Source organism: Manis javanica, chromosome 16 (genome assembly GCF_040802235.1).
Source record: "Manis javanica isolate MJ-LG chromosome 16, MJ_LKY, whole genome shotgun sequence".
In the NCBI taxonomy this organism is placed as follows: domain Eukaryota; kingdom Metazoa; phylum Chordata; class Mammalia; order Pholidota; family Manidae; genus Manis; species Manis javanica.
In genome coordinates this window covers 14,686,020-14,706,342 of record NC_133171.1, presented here as the reverse complement: position 1 = coordinate 14,706,342, position 20,323 = coordinate 14,686,020, and the positions used below count along the sequence as shown (strand labels likewise).

The window sequence follows — 20,323 nt, the reverse complement described above, 5'->3', positions numbered from 1 at the left end:
TAATTAAAAGCAATTATGGTAGAAACTGCTTCCAGTGTCACCAAGAGCTGACACATCTGCTCTAAACTTCAATGACCCTAAAATCATAGAAATACATAATTCTATTGGGGAACATTTCCCTCCCCAATGGTTAACACCTACTATATGGTATTTCTACTTCTTATGTCAATTTTGAAGTAAGGAGTGGTTTGTGCGTAAAGATACTTAACAGCTCCATTAATCACAGGCTTTAGGTCAAACAAAGTCCTGAGCACCTGTATTAGAATAACAACTGTGAAAGGCTGGGAGATCTTTTTCCCTATGAGAGCACTTTAATGATAGAGAAATGCAGAAATGCTCAGCCATGTGGGATGGTTTAGGCATCAGTTCAACTGAGCCAGATGGGGTGAACTAGTTAACCTCTGGAGACCCCTATTATTCCATCATTAATTGCTACAGATGTTAACTAGTGATCGTTCTTTAGCTATAGTATAAGCACAACCAGAAAACGTTATACTTCTGTCAACTTCAACCTGCAAATCCATCACTGTGATCCAGTTCCACTGTGCTTCATACACAGAAGGTGCTACATAAATTTCTTAATGTAAAAAATAAGTATAAATCTAGCACTTAAATTATGGCCATGAATAGAATGGTCTCTAGAATTCTGCTATAAAATAAAGGTTTAATAGCTACCTGTGGTTTAATTGTGGTTTCAAAACTATTAGAAAAAGGCTGAGCAAAGGAAATTGAAGAAATTGATCATTTTCATTTGAAAAATGTTTTTCACCATTGCCATCTTCCCCAACATCATTTAGGTTCTAAAGGACATGAATTACCCTCAATATCTTTTGGGCTTTCTTTTGTTTTTGCCACTTGCTTCATCTGTTACATCGTGAAACTAAACAACTGCTAAGCTCAGATACATTCAGCACTTAATCTTCATGACTTTCATCATTATAACCGTAATACTACTACTTTACCACAAATAAACTGTTCATCTGTCAGCGTGGAAAACTAACCATGGAAACTGTTATAACAAACTTAATTTTTTGTGTGTGAGAATTCAAAGCAAAAATAGCCATGCAAATCTCCCATACCTAAGGAGTGATTTCAAGTGTACTTTCTGTTTGGTTTGGAACCGTACCTGTTTTTTTCTTTCAAACTGATAGTGCCAAATAAACAAAAGAGAAAACGAATTCTTAAATAGAGTGAGCCTACAATTTTGGAGCCATTAATAGTCTCTGAAGCAGGTTTCCATTCCCATGAAATTGCTTTATATGAAAATTAGTTAATAAAAAAATCAATAAAGCAAATGATGAAAGGAACCGGACACAGAGATGCTTTCCATGCATATAACATTTTGGTGTTTACGGAACACGTTCACATCCATACCATTTACTTTCTACAGCACTGTGAGGCAGGAATTTCTGTATTAAGAAACCAACTAGCTGAGTCAAGTGCTGGTGCAAGGATAGGGAGATAACAAACATAGCTGCTTTAAGAAAGTTTCAAGTCTCTTGGTTTTCAGTTTTCAGTTCTAAGTTTCTCTGAAGTACACCTTCTCATTTAGTTCCTTTCTAAAATTAGAGAACTCACGCTAAAGGAAGTTTAAGGGAAGGGAAAAATAAATCCAAATACAGCCTTCAACTCCCACAAAAGGAATGTTTGGTGTAGCAAAAGGCAAGACGACTACAACTCAGCTTAAATTTAAGAAAGGAAGGCTGTGACGGACTTCAGTGATATTTGGAAAAAAATTTTCTATGCAGTTAAAATCGGAATTCACAGGCATAGATTTCATGAAGATATTTTTTGCTATCCTGAAGACCAAGCTGAGTTTTAATTAAACTAGTATATTCTAAACCATGGAATACTGAGTTACCACGGGATCCAGCAATTCTCTCCTAAGTATACACCCAAGAGAAATGAAAAGCTACACACAGGTGCTCACAGCAGCATTATTGGCAACGGCCAAGGTGAAGCAGGCCAGGCACCCACCAACTGGAAGCGGTACGTCCGCAGGGGCACGATTAGTAGTGAAGGCGGAGCACTGACCCCCCTGCTACCTCCCACGGACCCGGCTTGGGAAACGCTACGCTAAGTGGAAGAAGCCCCACACGTTGTAGGATTCCACGCCGGCCAGTGTCCAGCACTCAGATCCATGGGCCGCGGGCGAGCGGTCAGCAGGGGCGGGAGAAGGGGAAGTGGGAGGCACCGCGTCCTTTTGGGGGGTGAACGTTGTCCTGCTAGCCTGCGGTGCTGGCCGCGCAGCTCTGAATACACTGAAACCACTGAGATGGGTGAGGTTCTATCATGGGAAACACACCTGGGTAAGGCTGCAAAACAACCCTGCGGAATATTAAATTCCACCTGTCCTACCGCCCCGTCCAGAAGTATCTCCGACTGAGCTCCCCCTAACTTCCGCGGGCTGCAGCTGAACTGCTCCTTTGCACCCTGGGTCACCAGGGGCGAGCACCCCGCTGCCGCCCGACGGGGTCCCGTCTGCTCTCCTCAGCGCCCGCGGCGGCCTGCGCGCTCACGGGGCCCGCGGGCGGCGCCCGGCAGGGACGGGGCGGCGCGCGGACACGGGGCCCCGGGCCGCGCGCCTCCGAGCGCCACCCGGGGGAAGCCGGGACTCCGAGGCGCTTCAGCCGTCAGGCCGGGTCCGCGCGCGGGGCGGCCGGGAAGGGGCGGAGAAGGCCGCGCAGCCGGGCCACCGCCGCCCCGCGGGGTCCCGTCCCCGCTGCCGGTCGCCAGGCCCTCCGCCGAGCGCGCCCTGGGCGGCGGCGCCCGCGCTCACCTGAGCTTCTTGAAGGCCTCCCGGCCCCCGGCCACGTAGCTGGCCCCGCTCTGGACCTGCTCCAGCCTCCGGACGCGGTGCCCGGCCCGCGGGGTGTAGAGGTTCCGCACGGCCCCGAAGGGCGCCCGGACGCCGCGCGTCGCCTCCCGCAGCAGGGCGTCGAAGCTGCAGCCCTTCTCACGGAGCACCACGCGGCGCCCGGCGAAGAACGGGTCCCCGTTGCGGTACACCAGCACGCTCTTCACGGCCGGCTGCGCCTGCAGGCTGGGTCTGGCGCGGGCGCCGCTCATCCTCCCTGCGGACCGCGGCCGCCTCCTGCACCGACCTGCGGAGCCAGCCCCCGGGAGAAGCGGGGCAACGGCCGCGGCCACGGAGACCGGCCTGCAGGGCCCGCCCTTCCCGGCTCCGCCCGCGCAGCCAATCAGCGCTCTGGGCGCGGCGGGGGGCCGGGGGAGCCGCCGTCGGCGCGCGGGGCTCAAAGCTCGGGGGCGAGGGGCGCTGCGCTCGGGCGGGCGCCCTCCAAGGGTAAAGCGGGAGAAACGCTAGATTCTCACGTCACGGTTGCGTCAGTGTTTCCAGACCTTGATTCCTTTCCCTCCGGCTCCCCGAATTAAAGCAATGAAGATTCTGGCTGGAATTGCCCAGGTTATGCTCTGCGGAAAGATCACAGCCTAACAAGCAGACGGGGAAGCCGAGCGTCAGGGCCCCTCGCCCGCCCCGAGCCCTGCTCTGCGGGCTCCGCCGGCGGGTCGGGTCCCTGGGCTTTGCCCGCTCCGGCCGGGACCAGCGGCGAGGAGGCTGGGGGGCCTCGGAGCGCTGCTGGGCGGAGGGGGGCCCGAGAAGGTCGGGGAGACGCGGAGAGCTCGGGCGGCACACTTCGCTCTTTCCTCTGACGGGCACAGGCGAAAATTCCTTCCTGGTTCCCGGTGATTCCAGGACCGGCTTCATCACCACGTGCACCCGTCTGAAGGACATTGCGATCTGGGGCAGAGACATTTTTATTAAGTTTACTTACTAATTGATCAGTGCCTTGAAATGTAAGTTTGCAAAAGATGACCAAAGAGAAGAGACTAATACAGAGGGAAGAGAGAGGTGGGAAATTTTGCGAGTTCGTTGTGCAGAGCACACAGGCCAAGGGCATGGATGGGGAAAGAACTGTGGCAAATACGCCACCCCGTAGTTGAGCCAGAATACCTGTTTTGCAGGGTGGAAGGCAGAAAATCAAGCCATCCCCACACCACCCAACTCCCTTGCCCCTGGCCGGGCCCAATACAAAATGATAAGGTGTGGCTCCTTGCTCAGAAATTAAAGAGCTTACTTAGTAAAAATATTTGTTCTGTACAGTCCCACATATCTAAGGAGTTAAGAGCTAATACAAAGCACAGTTTCCTACCTTAGCTGATTTATTGCCATTTAGAGTGTGAGATGAGTAATCACAATTTCCTGAAATAACAAACATTGAACCTTCTTTTATTTTTGTATTGCTTCCTGTCATAAAGTAAACTCCAAAGAAACCTATAGCTACTTATCTTTAAATTCTACATGAACCAAACATTACATTTCTCTAGCTTACTATTTACTTCCTCTGAAACATACATGATTTCATGTTAAGAGATTTGATATCAGTGAGAAACTTTGCAGTTCACTGGGGTGTGATCTGCAAGCCTAACAGCAAAATGGCAAGTGCAGGGGCAGAGAGAAGGGGAGCTGGGAGAATTCACCCAGGGAGCTGCTGTTCATGCACTACCAGAGGGAATATGATCTTGCCTGGATCTTCCAGCACTCAGTTTCATGATAAAGGCAGGCATTTAATAAATATTTGTTAAGTGGATTAATCTGAGAGTGGGTGGTACAGACATGAAGCAGGAAGGAACAAGGGAGGCACCTGAAGGACTGAATGATGTTCCCAGCGTTGTGTTAGATACTGTGGGATACATGCGTGGTTTGCTAAATGTCCTGAATTACCCTCCTTCTAAAACAATAAAAAATGCTGGATTAAAAAACGTTTAAATCTTTTCTTTTTAAACACATTGCCAATTTCACAAGAATGAAAAGAATTCAGAAAAGTCGAAAGATGAGTGAAAACAGGAATCTTGGGAGGTAAGTAAGCCCGGAAATGAACTTTAACCTAAATATATGTGCTGATGCCCTGGTGACCTAGAACTGTTGTGCCCATAGCTAAGAGGTGGGTGTAGGGCATCCCCCAGACAGCAGGCTAGGAGGAATGCCCGGGTGAATCTGGAACCTCAGAGTTACGCCATAGATGTAACAGCAAACAAGAACTGACCCTCTTCACAGAGCAAGGACAGCAGGGAGACATGCTTATTTTAATTTGTGCTAAAAGCAAAAATGGAAGGGACGGATTAGGGAATTTCCCCCTGATAATGCCTAATCACACAGTTCACTCCCAGGTAGCCACTGAACCTAATAACTCAATAGATAATATATCTACTAGATAACCTAATAACCCAATAGATCTTCTGAATCTAAAAAAAAATAAAGCAGAAGATTAAATTTACAGTGATCTGGCTTGGAAATTCTCTCAGATGACAAATCCTATCTGGGGGAACATAACTTCTACTCAGTCTATAAATAATTTCTGCAGATAATGTTCCAAGGAACATGGACTCACAGTCAAAAACCATAAAACTTACGAGAAAACAGGCCATGAATGAGAGCCTGAAGACACAATAGAGAAAAGGATCTCAAAGATTTAAGATACTGAAAATACACAGAACATAAAATAATTACATGTAGTATGTTTAAAGAAATAAAATGATTGAAAATATGAGTAAGGAACGATAGATTTTAAAAATGAACAAATTAAAAAATATATATAAGATAGGATGTCTAGAAATTAAAAACATAATAATTTAAATTAAAAACTCCATGGAGAAGCTAAATAGCAGATTAGTCACATCCACAGACAGTTACTGAACTAGAAAACATATTCAAAAAAGTTATACAGCACAGCCAGATGAACAAATAAAAAATATCAAAGAAAGTTTGGAGGCTAAAGTAAGACTATTTACCATATCTCTAATCAAACTCCCGGAAGGAGAAATAGATATAACAGAGCAGAGGCGTTAGTTGAAGAGTTTTCTAGAATTGTTGAAAAGTACAAGTCTTTATATTCAGTCAATGAACCCATAGCAGGATAAAATCAAAGAATCACCACCTGCATACATGGAAGTGAATCTGCCATTAAAATATACAAAAAGATGATCCTAAAAGCAGCTACTGGGAAAGAACAAATTATCTACAAAGGAAAGACAATTAGATTAATGGCAGATTTCTCAAAAGCAACAATAAAAATTAGAAGACATTAGAATAAGATCTTCAACGTGTTGAGAAAACAATTGTAAATGTGGAATTTGAACCTAGAAGGATGTTCTTTCTCAAGAATGAGTGCAAATTAAGAATATTTGCCAACAATAGCAATCCACTAAAGAAAGTTCTTAAGAACTTAGTTTAGTCATATAAATTGATCTTGAATAATAGTAGAAAAGCAAAAGGGAATGATGAACACAGACATTGTTGACTATGTGGCAAATGCTCTGAATCACTACATGAAACAATAACACCTCGTGTGGGATTTATGATACAGTTAGAACAAAAATACTAGAAAATAATAGCATGAAATGGGGGAGAGAATGATCAAAGTTTAAGTATAAGAATACTTTGTTTTTGTGAAAGAAGGTAAAATATCATGATAACTTGAGATATTGTTGAGAATGTATGTTAAAATATCTATGGTGTTGGATGGAGCTAGAGGGTATTATGCTCAGTGAAATAAGCCAGGTGGAGAAAGACAAGTATCCAGTGATTTCACTCATCTGTGGAGCATAAGAACAAAGCAAAAACTGAAGGAACAAAACAGCAGCAGACTCACAGAAACCCAAGAATGGAGTAACAGTTACCAAAGGGAAACGGACCTGAGAGGATGGGTGGGAAGGGAGGGATAAGGAGGGGGAAAGGGGCATTATGATTAGCACACATAATTTAGGGGGGTGGTGCATGGGGAAGGCACTATAACACAGAGAAGACAAGTAGTGATTCTATAGCATCTTACCATGCTGATGGACAGTGACTGTAATGGGGTATGGGGTGGGGACTTGATAATGGGGGGAGTCTAGTAACCATAATGTTGCTCATGTAATTGCACATTAATGAGACCAAAATTAAATAAATAAATAAATAAAATATCTATGGTAACCACTTAAAAAATAGACATGCTGAACAGAACTTACAAACTGAGACCTGGAAAAAAGTGGAATGAGGAAAAAGAAAAAGAATATTAATCTGAAAGAAAAAGAATTTTCAGATAATATGACATAATAAGCACAAAATTATGTGATTAAAAATAAATCCAGTTAAGTCCGTAACCACAGTACAAGAAATTAAATAAATGCATCACATAAAGAAAAAGGTTGTCAGACAAGGGAACAAAAACAAACTTCAGCTCTGTATTATTTACAAGGGACACACAGAAACTAAAGGGCAAGGAAGCTACTACTTCATGCCCACAAAGACAGTTAAGATAGTTCAAAAAAACAACATCAGGAACAGAAAAAATAGGTGTTGATAAGGATGTGGAGAATTTAGAACCCCCATACATTTCTGGTGGGAATGTAAAATGGGACAGCCTCTTTGGAAAACAATTTGGCAGTTACTCAGAAGGTTAGAGATAGTATACCATATGACCCAGAAATTCCATTTCTATCTAGGTATATAGCCAAGAGAATTGAAAACATTTATAAAAAAATGTGTACAGTATGTTCACAAAAGCATTATTTATAACAGCCAAAAAGTGAAAACAACCCCATCAACTGATGAATGGATACACCACAAAGATGTTATACCCATAGTGTGAAATACTGTTCAGTCATAAAAAGGAATGAAGTATTGATACATCCTACAACATGGATAAACCTTGAAAACATTATAAGTGAAAGAAGCAGACACAGAAGGTCACATATTGTATGATTCCTTTTATATGAAATGTCTAGAACAGGTAAATACATAGAGACAGAAAATAGATTAGTGTTTACCATAGGATGGGGAAAGGGGAAATTGGGAAATAAAGGGTTTCTTTCTGGGGTTTTGGAATTGTTCTGCAATCAGTGCTGATGCTTGTACAATACTGTGAATACATTAAAAATCACTAAATTTAAGATGGTTAAAATAGTGAATTTTATGTTATTAAGAACTGTACCTGCTCAGACAGGCCTGTCTGCTGGGGGTCTGTGGCGAAGGACAGAGGTGCACAGACAGCAGGGGTCCATCAGGGAGGACCCTGGAAGCCAGGGCAAGTCAGGGAGTCGGCCTGACAGGAGCCCAGCGTCCCCTTCTGAGGATTTGAATGGGAGACCATCGCTCCCTGAGGCACTTAGCAATCTTGGGGAGTCCAGGGTTTATGTTCTGCTCTATCAGAAATGGCCCACAGTAATTGGAGATGCCCTCTCTGTCTTCTAGAGCTTAATTTTATGGAAGCCAGAATTCGCTGACAAGGTGAATGTGGGCCCCCCACCGCCTTCTCACTGTGGCTCCACATCTGGATGGGGACTTCCCTGAAGCTCCCCTCCCGTGGAACGAGGCTAGAAAACCTGAAAACCATAAGCCCAGAGGCCCTATTAGAATGCAGTGAGCTGGGAATACGGCTTTGCCCCAAAGGGAGTATCCCTACGCCTGAGGGCCTCTGAGACGGGGTCACTCACAGGCTCCTGCTCACCGTGGCCCCCAGAGTCACGCCCAGGTGATCAGGGCAGGCCAGTCATGCTGGGTTCAGTACAAAAGCCCACTTCTTACATCTTGAGGGACAAGGAAGCTATGTGGCCAGCTGTGACGTGCAAATGACTGGAGATAAAAATGCTGCTCTTTGCATGAAATGCTTTGCATATTGCTGGGTCTTTCTGGCCATCAGCTCTCAGCTACACGTTCCAGTCACCAGAAGGGCTTTAATAACCCTGGATAAAGCATTCCCTCATCACTGTCACAGCACCTGTTCTATCTCCTGCCTGTAGCATTTGCCACTCCTTAGGGTGTCCAGGAGGGTGGGACACTATTTGTCACCACTCTGAAGTGCCTACACCATGCTAGCACAAAGCGAGTGAATGAGCACTCCGTGTGTGCGTGTGGAAGGAGAGAGAAAAAGGGGTAGGAGAGAGGAAGGAGGGAAGGCCGGGCACGATGGAGAAGGCACGGAGCACGGGAAGCAAGGGTCCTGGTGCGGGTCTCGGCTACAGCCACGGGGGAACTCTCATCTATCTAAGCAATGCGGCCTGTTAGATGGCTGCACCAGGAAGGTGCTTTTATGAGGACTAAGGCATTCCTGGTAGAAAAACTCAAGGAGTAAAAGAAGCAAATGTGGTCCCAGTAGGGAAGGCCGGGGGCGTGGATGGGCTCCCAGAAGGGCGGCCTCTCACGGGTTGGCTGCAGCCCCCAGGAGCATGGCCGTCCACAAAGCCTGGAGGAACTACTCTGCGGTAAATTCTGCAGACGCCCTTCTCGCACGCCATGCACAAAATGCGAATGGGCGGCGGGGACCAAGAGAAGAAGCCTCCGGAGCGGGAGCCGCGCTGCCCTGGCCACGCCTCCCTGGCTGCGCCCCGCGGACCGCGCGCCGCGCCAGCACCCAGCCTCACAGGCGACAGGTGCCTTGGGAGGCCGCAGCCCAGGGAGCCAGGGCGGGGCACGTGGCGCCTGTCAGAGCCACACCCGTGCGGGAGCGCATTCCCTGGGGAGCCCTGGAAGTGCCTGGGGCGCTTCCAGCGGGTGGGCGCACTTTCACCCCGTGGGAAGCGCGGGCCTGCCGAGCGGCGCCTTACCGACCTCGGCCGGCATTGCGCTCTGGCCTGATACGGCCGGGAAATACGGGGCTGAGCCGTGACACGGAGCGAGAGGGGACATGCGGATAAACAGAGTCCAGTGACGCTGAAAAGACAAGTCGGGGACTATTTTAACCGTCAGTGGGCTTTTTCAGGCTGAGAAAACAACCCTGCATTAGGCAGTTTCATGCAGGGACGCTGAGACGCAGCGACACGACTCCGACGGGCCCACCAACTCGCCGCCAGGAGCCCCCGGAGCAAGAGGCGGGACTGGGATGTCACTCTTTGACCAGTTGTAAACCATGGAAACCCTCAGAGGGATTCAGCAGCGCCCCTTGCCTTCAGGAGGCATTTAACTAGCCCCCTGGAGGATTCCTGACTCTAGACAATTATTTCACAGTAAGGAAGAAAAAATTGTCTGAGGTTTCCAAGTACAGTCAAATTCACAGGAGTCAGTAAACATGTCAGACGGTCCGTGTAGCTGCCACAGAGAAGACACAAAACTTTGCTCTTGAAGGACGCTCTTTTCCCACACGAGATTGCATACAGGTGCAAGCAGGAGCCACGTATTCCAGGTGACAGAGAGTGTGACCTCTGAAATAGCCTCACTCAATAAGTATTGGTCATGATACACTTTTATTATGAGAGAAATGAAGGAAAGTGAGGAGTACAGATTCTTATATCTTAAAATGCAAGCACAGTGCAATGCATTCAGCAAATTATTTAAACCTTAGTAAAGATTCACATGTTTCACAAAAATGGTCTCAAAACTGATTTTAACTTGCTTCATTGTAAGCATCACTGCACTTCAAAATAGACTGTGTTGTTTTGTTTATGCATGATACTCGTAACCTCGTTTTGAATTCTTTGTGGATAAAATAAGAGTTCCTGTGGTCCAGATTCTCACCTGGCCGTGGCTGACTAGCTCACTGCACACCTGTGGGCAATACATGGCTGTTGACTCTATAAAAAGAACTCCACCCAGTACTGTGGGCATGACACAGTGGCAGGGCTGCAAGGCTGCAGGAGAGCAGAGCAGAGGCTGGAGTGGTGGCAGTGCCGAAGACAGAGTCCCAGAGGATGGCTATGCGGGACGACTGTGCAGAGAGGCCTGCAGGACAGCTGTGCAGGAAAACTGTGCAGAGAGGCCCGGAGGATGGCTGTGTGGGATGACTGTGCAGACAGAGGGTCCCAGAGGCAGAGACCGGCTTGTGGCATGCAGACTCACTCTGAGTGAATGGGATTTTAGTGACTGACCTGCAACCTGGAAATAAAGTTGGGTATAACCCTTTCACCCCAAGAACGTTTTGCTGTCAATTTCTTTGGTCACACTGAATCCATAGCAAACTTACCCAGGGCTGAAACCCATTGGCAAGACAGTCTTGTTACTTAACTGTTCTCAGCCTTAGTTTTCTCATCCACAAAATGAGCAACAAAACGCTACCCATGGAGGACTGGGAGAGATCATGAATGTATAATGTTTGGAGAAATGCCTGGAATATGCTATGCACCAAATAAATGTCTTTTTTAAAAGGTGAATCTTCCTTCCTTTGTGCAGACGAGTGTGGTCAATCCTACGTGTTACACATGCAGGGACTGGCCAGGCTCAGCAGGGACCACACAGCAGAGGGAAGCCAGCCCTGCCTGAGATAGACACTGTGGGTGCTCAGCCCAGACCCTCTTGGGTCCCTGTGATCCTGTGTGCATCCCACACCTGGCGTCTGTGTGCCACGCCTGTCATTCTTCATAGGGAACCTTCAGGCCACAGGAGTGGCACCATCTGAACTGGCTAAGAGCAGAGTTCCTGGGGATTCATCTTTCTCTCCCAACCTCCATCCCACACCTACCCATTGTTCCTCGCCCTGTGCCTGCCCGGGGCAAGGGGGTGAAAGCCCAGGTCCCTTGCTTTAGGTCGAGCTGATTCTAAGGCACAAACTCCAGGCAGTACACATCAGAGCTCCCCTGTGGAGACAGGTGGAAGCTGCCTGGCATCACACCCTTACCTGGTGTCGGTCCCTCCCTGCTTCTGACCCGCAGACAAGGGAGGAAACGCGATGAGATATCGAAGATCTGAAAGGACCAGCCAGGGGACTCAGGGCGTAACAGTGCAAGAGTGGTGCTGAGAGGGCACCCTTCGTATTTATTGAGCAAATACATTTTAACAACAATAGAATTCTGTGTGGGAGACTTAATTAACTAACTGTAAACTTAATCCTCACGACGTCTTACAAGGTATTGAAACAATAGGAAGGGCAATTAGGTCACAGAAACTGTTTTGGTCTTGTTTGTTCTGTTCCTGATCACTTATCCGGAATTACAGGAAAAATAATCAAGTCATATATTCTAAGGCACAAACTCCAGGCAGTACACATCAGAGCTCCCCTGTGGAGTCAGGTGGAAGCTGCCTGGCATCTTCCAAACCAAAATACATTTGATTTCTGTACTTGATTTCTATATCAATCCCACACCTGGCTCCTTACCAGTCACCCTGAGAGCCCTTCTGTAAAAAGGCCCTTCATGCCCATTTTGACTCTGATCTCCAGTCCTGGACCTTGGCTACCTACATAATGCATTCATTCATTCATCATTCAACCATTAGCAAGTACTAGCCCAGAAGCTACTCTGGGCAAAGCACTATTTCTTGTTTATATGGTAATACTAGCTGATATTCTGCCTGCCTTCCACCCATCTCCATCCTCTGCTCCCCTCTCTTGTACTTCCCAGTACTCAACTGGCTACCCTGGAATGAAAGGAGGAAGGGAGAGGACAAGAGAAGAAAGAAAAAGGAGGAAAGAAAGGTTTGTTTTCAAATGAGATCAAGTAGATCTTGGGAAGACACACACACGCACACGCACACACGCACACGCACACGCACACGCACACCGATTAGCACTCCCTCATTCTCCTCTCACCTGCAGTAGAACTCAACAAGTTAGGACCAGGGAGTGGTCAGTTTCTCTTCAGGTGTAAGTGGCCTCCAATCCAATTCTCAGCAAAGGTGGGGGCTAAAGGAAAGTTTATCTTTGGTGCCTCCCCATTTAGAATTTCTGCCCCATTTTCACCTAATGGCATAGGCTCTTCACTGTCTTCTAACCTTCACCAAAGGAACTTTTTTTTTTTTTGAAGGCCAGAAGTAGAAAGCCTTCCAGAGGTATGACAAGGCTTCTGGATCCCCCTTGATTCTTATAGGAATTTGGAAGTATTTTTAAAAGATTTCCTTGCCTATTATTTCAGGAACTGGCATTTAAGAACTACAGTATGTCCTAGTACATATGTGAGAGGCACTTCGTTTTAAATCAGAGAAACTAGTGGTTAGAGGAGTGGGATCTAAAGTCCAACTTCAGATGCCCTGGATTCTGGTTCTGCACATGGGGCATGTCCCTGACCCTCTCGATGCCCACAGTCCTTCCATCTGTAAAACAGGAGGGACACTAGTACCAATTTCATAGGGTATTGGGAGAAGTAAAGGAGATAATACCTGTAGTGCATTTAGCACAGGTAATTATAAATAGTAGTGCTTCTTATATTTTTGAAAGACTGCCTATTCTTTTTCTAATTCCTGTATCATAAAAAAACCTTCAATTGACCAATTTCTTGTATTCTAAAACATCTTTTTGTGTATGATAAGAAAAAAAACTATAAAAAATACATGATGATAATACTCTGAGGCCAACATAGTCTAAATGTAGATAAAATATTATAATTTGCATTTTAAAAGAAGAGAACAGCCTCAGAGTTTCTGCAGCGAGAAGGCGTGATGGACGGACCACTCTTACAGACCATCCACACTTGCATCGCATTATCTGCTCAGCAGCCGTGACAAGCCGCTCCACCTAGGCAGCTTCAACGACAGAAACGGATGTCTCACGGCTCTGCAGGCTGGAAGCTGGGCACCGATGTCCGTGGGGCTGCTCCTCCGGAGGCCTCCCCCGTGGCTGCGGATGCCTGTCTTCTCCCTGCGTCCTCACACAGCCTTCCCTCCCGTGCGTGTCTGTGTCCTAATCTCTTCTTATGACGCCAGCCATAACTTTTAACTTAATCGCCCTATTACAGACCTCGCTCCGAATAGAGTCCCATTCTGAGATACCGGGAGTTGGGGTGTCAACAGATGAATTTTGAGGGGTTCAAAAATCAGCTCATAATATCCATTATCTGTGATTCCAGGAGTGCTAATTCTAGCCTATCACCACCCCTTTAGTTCACATTTAGTTTGCTCTAAAGAGCTTCTGGTTTATGCTTAGTAGCTATACCCATTTCCTTCCTTCTGGGAAAGTGCATAGGCCTGTAGGTCTTAGAGTGGAATGAAGCTGAGTTAATGTGGTGAATGAAAAGCACTATTAACCTTCCAATGTTTGGAAGAGCCTGAACGACGGCTCAGCCGCAGGAGGAGCCCTGCAGGAGGCGGGACTACAGTGAGCGACAGTCCTGCTCCTCCGCTTGTTTCAGTGTGTCAGTGGGTGATATGAATCCTTTGTATGAATGATTTGTCGTCACCTCATTCACTCCAGGTTCTGGGAACTGAAGAAGTCAAGCCTTGCTCTACTTTACAGAATACCAGCAGCCCCGTGAGAACTGATCCGTTATAACAGTGAGGACTAGAGCAAAGATCTTGGCTTTTTAAATGACTTTTGCTCTAGTGGGAGGTCTAAGAAGTTGTTAGGCTAACTCTACTGCCTGCACGACAGTTGGAAGTCGATGGGAAAAGTGAAATTTTCTTTGAATAATTCTATTTATGGCACAGTTTACTGTATCTCACGAGGACTTTGTTGTGATACTTTGATTCTTTGAACAGAAAAGCTATTGAAACAAAGCAATGCCTCCTCCGTGGTGATTTAAGAGTCCAGCAAAAAAGCTTTCAGATGAAAAACAGTCCAAGAGAAAAAACTTTCACAAAACCAGGCAATCTAAGCACAAAGTCCTCCCAACACTTCAGGCAAGTCTCCATTCCCTTCACTTACAATTAAATTATTTCTGCCACTCTCTGCAGGAGCAAGATTTTCTTCTATTTCAAATTGGTATTTCAAATTTTGTTTGGCTTGAATCTACAGACTGGCAGATGCCTCAGGGATGATTTTACTGTGCCTAAGTTTTGTTTTTTCAGCTCTCATTTAGATGCATAACCACTAAATAGACACATATAATTATCTTATTTATATAACTTAGAAGCAGTGCTTATAAAATAAATTAAGTCAAAGCCTAGTAAGGGATTAATTTACCACTGCCCCAAGATTTCAAGGTACTCTGGATCCATGACTGGGCTTCCTGCCTACCCAAGTTAGCATCAGACGCTATTAACCTGAGACAGAATAATGCAGAGCTGAGGTTGCTGGTTTTTGTTGGTACCCGGTAATGATCAGACTTGGAGCCCTAGCGCAATGCGATGGAGCGGGACTAGGTCTGTGTCCAATATTTCAGGGGCTGCCTCATTTTTTTACACTACTGACAGGCAAGACCTTAATTCTATATAAACTCAGAACAAAATTTTCTTTTCTTTCCATTTTTTGAATTCCTAAATTAAAATCTCTATCCTGGGGCGGAGCCAAGATGGCGGCGTGAGTAGAGCAGTGGAAATCTCCTCCCAAAAACACATAGAGCTATGAAAATATAACAAAGAAAAATCTTCCTAAAATAGAGACCACAGGACACAGGACAACATCCAGACCACATCCACACCTGCAAGAACCCAGCGCCTTGTGAAGGGGGTAAGATACAAGCCCCAGCCCGGCGGGACCCGAGCGCCCCTCCCCCCGGCTCCCGGCGGGTGGAGAGAAACCGGAGCGGTTTTTTTTTTTTTTTTTGGCGAGCGCTTTTTGGAAGCCTTAGAGGGACGGGCCCCCGTTGCTGGGGAGGCAGGGTGGCGGGACCGGAGAGGAGGTGCCTGGGAACGGCGCCGGAGGACAAAGAATATCCCGCGTTTCTCCCTGCGAGACCTGGGGGCGGGTGCCTGAGACCAGTGCCTGAGGACGGAGGAGGTCGCGCGTTTTTCCCCTTTTTTTTTTTTCTCTTTTTGGCGAGCGCTTTTTGGAAGCCTTGAAGGGACGGGGACCCCAGTGCTAGGGAGGCACGGTGGCGGGACTGGTGAGCGGGTGGCTGGGACCGGCGCCTGAGGACAAAGAATATCCCCCGTTTTTCCCTGCGGGACTGGTGGGCGGGTGCCTGAGACTGGCACTTGAGGACAGAGGAAATCGCGCGTTTTCCCCCTTTTTTTTCTCTCTTTTCTGCGAGTGCTTTTTGGAAGCCTAAAAGGGACAGGGACCCCGGTGCTAGGGAGGCAGGGCGGCGGGACTGGTGAGCGGGTGCCTGGGACCGGCACCTGAGGACAAAGAATATCCCGCATTTTTCCCTGTGGGACCGGTGGGTGGGTGCCTGAGACCAGCACCTGAGGACGGAAGAAATCGCGCGTTTTTCCCCTTTTTTTTCTCTCTTTTTGCTGAGTGCTTTTTGGAAGCCTTGAAGGGACAGGGACCCCGGTGCTAGGGAGGCAGGGCGGCGGGACTGGTGAGCGGGTGCGTGGGACCAGTGCCTGAGGACAAAGAATATTGAGCGTTCCTTCCCTGTGGGACCGGTGGGTGGGTGCTTTTTGGAAGCCTTGAAAGGACAGGGACCCTGGTGCTAGGGAGACAGGGCAGCAGGACCAGTGAGCGGGTGCCTGGGACCGGCACCTGAGGACAAAAAAAAAAAAAAAAAAAATCGCTTGTTTTTTCCTTTTTTTTCCTTTTTTTTTTCTCTTTGTTTCTGTTCCCTCTCTCATTGTTGCTGCTGTTGTTTTGGTTTGGAGAGTGCTTTTTGGAAATCTTAAAGGGGCAGGACAGGTCACTTAGACCAGAAGCAGGGAATCTGGGGATCTCTGGGCACTCTAACCCCCTGGGCAGCAGGGAGCACAGAGGCCCCTTACGGAGATAAATAGTCTCCTGGCTGCTCCCCCTCCAACGGGGCTCCACCATTTTGGAGGAACAGCCCCAGCCAGGCCAAGCCCACAGCAACAGCGGAGATAAACCCCAAAGCAACTGGGCAGGAAGCAGAAGCCCTGTCTGCGCACAGCTGCCCAGCACAAGCCACTAGAGGTCGCTATTCTCCCAGGAAAAGGCTACAAACCAACAAGAAGGGAAGCTCTTCCAGCGGTCACTTGTACCAGCTCTGCAAACTATCTCTATCACCATGAAAAGGCAAAACTACAGGCAGACAAAGATCACAGAGACAACACCTGAGAAGGAGACAGACCTAACTAGTCTTCCTGAAAAAGAATTCAAAATAAAAATCATGAACATGCTGACAGAGATGCAGAAAAAAATGCAAGAGCAATGGGATGAGATGCAGAGAAAAATGCAAGAGCAGTGGGATGAAGTCCGGAAGGAGATCACAGATGTCAGGAAAGAGATCACAGAAGTGAAACAATCCCTGGAAGGATTTATAAGCAGAATGGATAAGATGCAAGAGGCCATTGAAGGAATAGAAGCCAGAGAACAGGAACGTATAGAAGCTGACATAGAGAGAGATAAAAGGATCTCCAGGAATGAAACAACACTAAGAGAAATATGTGACCAATACAAAAGGAAAAACATTCGTATTATAGGGATACCAGAAGAGGAAGAAAGAGGAAAAGGGATAGAAAGTGTCTTTGAAGAAATAATTGCTGAAAACTTCCCCAAACTGGGGGAGGAAATAATCGAACAGACCATGGAATTATACAGAACCCCCAACAGAAAGGATCCAAGGAGGACAACACCAAGACACATAATAATTAAAATGGCAAGGATCAAGGACAAGGAAAGAGTTTTAAAGGCAGCTAGAGAGAAAAAGGTCACCTATAAAGGAAAACCAATCAGGCTAACATCAGACTTCTCAACAGAAACCCTACAGGCCAGAAGAGAATGGCATGATATACTTAATGCAATGAAACAGAAGGGCCTTGAACCAAGGATACTGTATCCAGCACGACTATCATTTAAATATGATGGTGGGATCAAACAATTCCCAGACAAGCAAAAGCTGAGGGAATTTGCTTCCCACAAACCACCTCTACAGGGCATCCTACAGGGACTGCTCTAGATGGGAGCACCCCTAAAAAGAGCACAGAACAAAACACACAACATATGAAGAATGGAGGAGGAGGAATAAGAAGGGAGAGAAGAAAAGACTCTCCAGACAGTGTATATAACAGCTCAATAAGCGAGCTAAGTCACGCAGTAAGATACTAAAGAAGCTAACCTTGAACCTTTGGTAACCACGAATCTAAAGCCTGCAATGGCAATAAGTACATATCTTTCAATAGTCACCCTAAATGTAAATGGACTTAATGCACCAATCAAAAGACATAGAGTAATAGAATGGATAAAAAAGCAAGACCCATCTATATGCTGCTTACAAGAAACTCACCTTAAACCAAAAGATAAGCATAGACTAAAAGTCAAGGGATGGAAAAACATATTTCAGGCAAACAACAGTGAGAAGAAAGCAGGGGTTGCAGTACTAATATCAGACAAAATAGACTTCAAAACAAAGAAAGTAACAAGAGATAAAGAAGGCCACTACATAATGATAAAGGGCTTAGTCCAACAAAAGGATATAACCATTCTAAATATATATGCACCCAATACAGGAGCACCAGCATACGTGAAGCAAATACTAACAGAACTAAAGAGGGAAATAGACTGCAATGCATTCATTGTAGGAGACTTCAACACACCACTCACCCCAAAGGATAGATCCACCGGGCAGAAAATAAGTAAAGACACACAGGCACTGAACAACACACTAGAACAGATGGACCTAATAGACATCTATAGAACTTTACATCCAAAAGCAACAGGATATACATTCTTCTCAAGTGCACATGGAACATTCTCCAGAATAGACCACATACTAGCTCACAAAAAGAGCCTCAGTAAATTCCAAAATATTGAAATTCTACCAACCAGTTATTCAGACCACAAAGGTATAAAACTAGAAATAAATTCTACAAAGAAAACAAAAAGGCTCACAAACACATGGAGGCTTACCAACATGCTTCTAAATAATCAATAGATCAATGAACAAATCAAAACAGAGATCAAGGACTATATAGAAACAAATGACAACAACAACACAAAGCCCCAACTTCTGTGGGACGCAGCGAAAGCAGTCTTAAGAGGAAAGTATATAGCGATCCAGGCACACTTGAAGAAGGAAGAACAATCCCAAATGAATAGTCTAACATCACAACTATTAAAACTGGAAAAAGAAGAACAAATGAGGCCTAAAGTCAGCAGAAGGAGGGACATAATAAAGATCAGAGAAGAAATAAACAAAATTGAGAAGAATAAAACAATAGCAAAAATCAACGAAACCAAGAGCTGGTTCTTTGAGAAAATAAACAAAATAGATAAGCCTCTAGCCCAACTTATTAAGAGAAAAAGAGAGTCAACACAAATCAACATAATCAGAAATGAGAATGGAAAAATCACGACAGACTCCACAGAAATACAAAGAATTATTAAAGACTACTATGAAAACCTATATGCCAACAAGCTGGAAAACCTAGAAGAAATGGACAACTTCCTAGAAAAATACAACCTCCCAAGACTGACCAAGGAAGAAACACAAAAGTTAAACAAACCAATTACAAGCAAAGAAATTGAAACAGTAATCAAAAAACTACCCAAGAACAAAACCCCGGGGCCGGACGGATTTACCTCGGAATTTTATCAGACACACAGAGAAGACATAATACCCATTCTCCTTAAAGTGTTCCACAAAATAGAAGAAGAGGGAATACTCCCAAACTCATTCTATGAAGCCAACATCACCCTAATACCAAAACCAGGAAAAGACCCCACCAAAAAAGAAAATTACAGACCAATATCCCTGATGAATGTAGATGCAAAAATACTCAATAAAATATTAGCAAACAGAATTCAACAGTATATCTAAAGGATCATACACCATGACCAAGTGGGGTTCATCCCAGGGAAGCAAGGATGGTACAACATTCGAAAATCCATCAACATCATCCACCACATCAACAAAAAGAAAGACAAAAACCACATGATCATCTCCATAGATGCTGAAAAAGCATTTGACAAAATTCAACATCCATTCATGATAAAAACTCTCAGCAAAATGGGAATAGAGGGCAAGTACCTCAACATAATAAAGGCCATATATGATAAACCCACAGCCAGCATTATACTGAACAGCGAGAAGCTGAAAGCATTTCCACTGAGATCGGGAACCAGACAGGGATGCCCACTCTCCCCACTGTTATTTAACATAGTACTGGAGGTCCTAGCCACGGCAATCAGACAAAACAAAGAAATACAAGGAATCCAGATTGGTAAAGAAGAGGTTAAACTGTCACTATTTGCAGATGATATGATACTGTACATAAAAAACCCTAAAGACTCCACTCCAAAACTACTAGAACTAATATCGGAATACAGCAAAGTTGCAGGATACAAAATCAACACACAGAAATCTGTAGCTTTCCTATACACTAACAACGAATCAATAGAAAGAGAAATCAGGAAAACAATTCCATTCACCATTGCATCAAAAAGAATAAAATACCTAGTAATAAACCTAACCAAGGAAGTGAAAGACTTATACTCTGAAAACTACAAGTCACTCTTAAGAGAAATTAAAGGGGACACTAATAAATGGAAACTCATCCCATGCTCATGGCTAGGAAGAATTAATATCGTCAAAATGGCCATCCTGCCGAAAGCAATATACAAATTTG

The 20,323-nt window shown here is 45.6% G+C and overlaps 1 protein-coding gene across 1 annotated transcript in view; it reads right to left on the bottom strand.

Annotated features, from left to right (window-relative positions):
* DCDC2 (doublecortin domain containing 2) overlaps positions 1 to 3,758 on the bottom strand; it is a 145,359-nt gene extending 141,601 nt beyond the window's left edge. The window contains exon 1 of the mRNA XM_073224080.1: positions 2,780 to 3,758. Coding sequence (XP_073080181.1) covers positions 2,780 to 3,069 — 290 coding nt within the window. The 5' untranslated portion in view covers positions 3,070 to 3,758. The remainder of the gene's footprint in view (positions 1 to 2,779) is intronic.
* Positions 3,759 to 20,323: the final 16,565 nt, after the last annotated feature.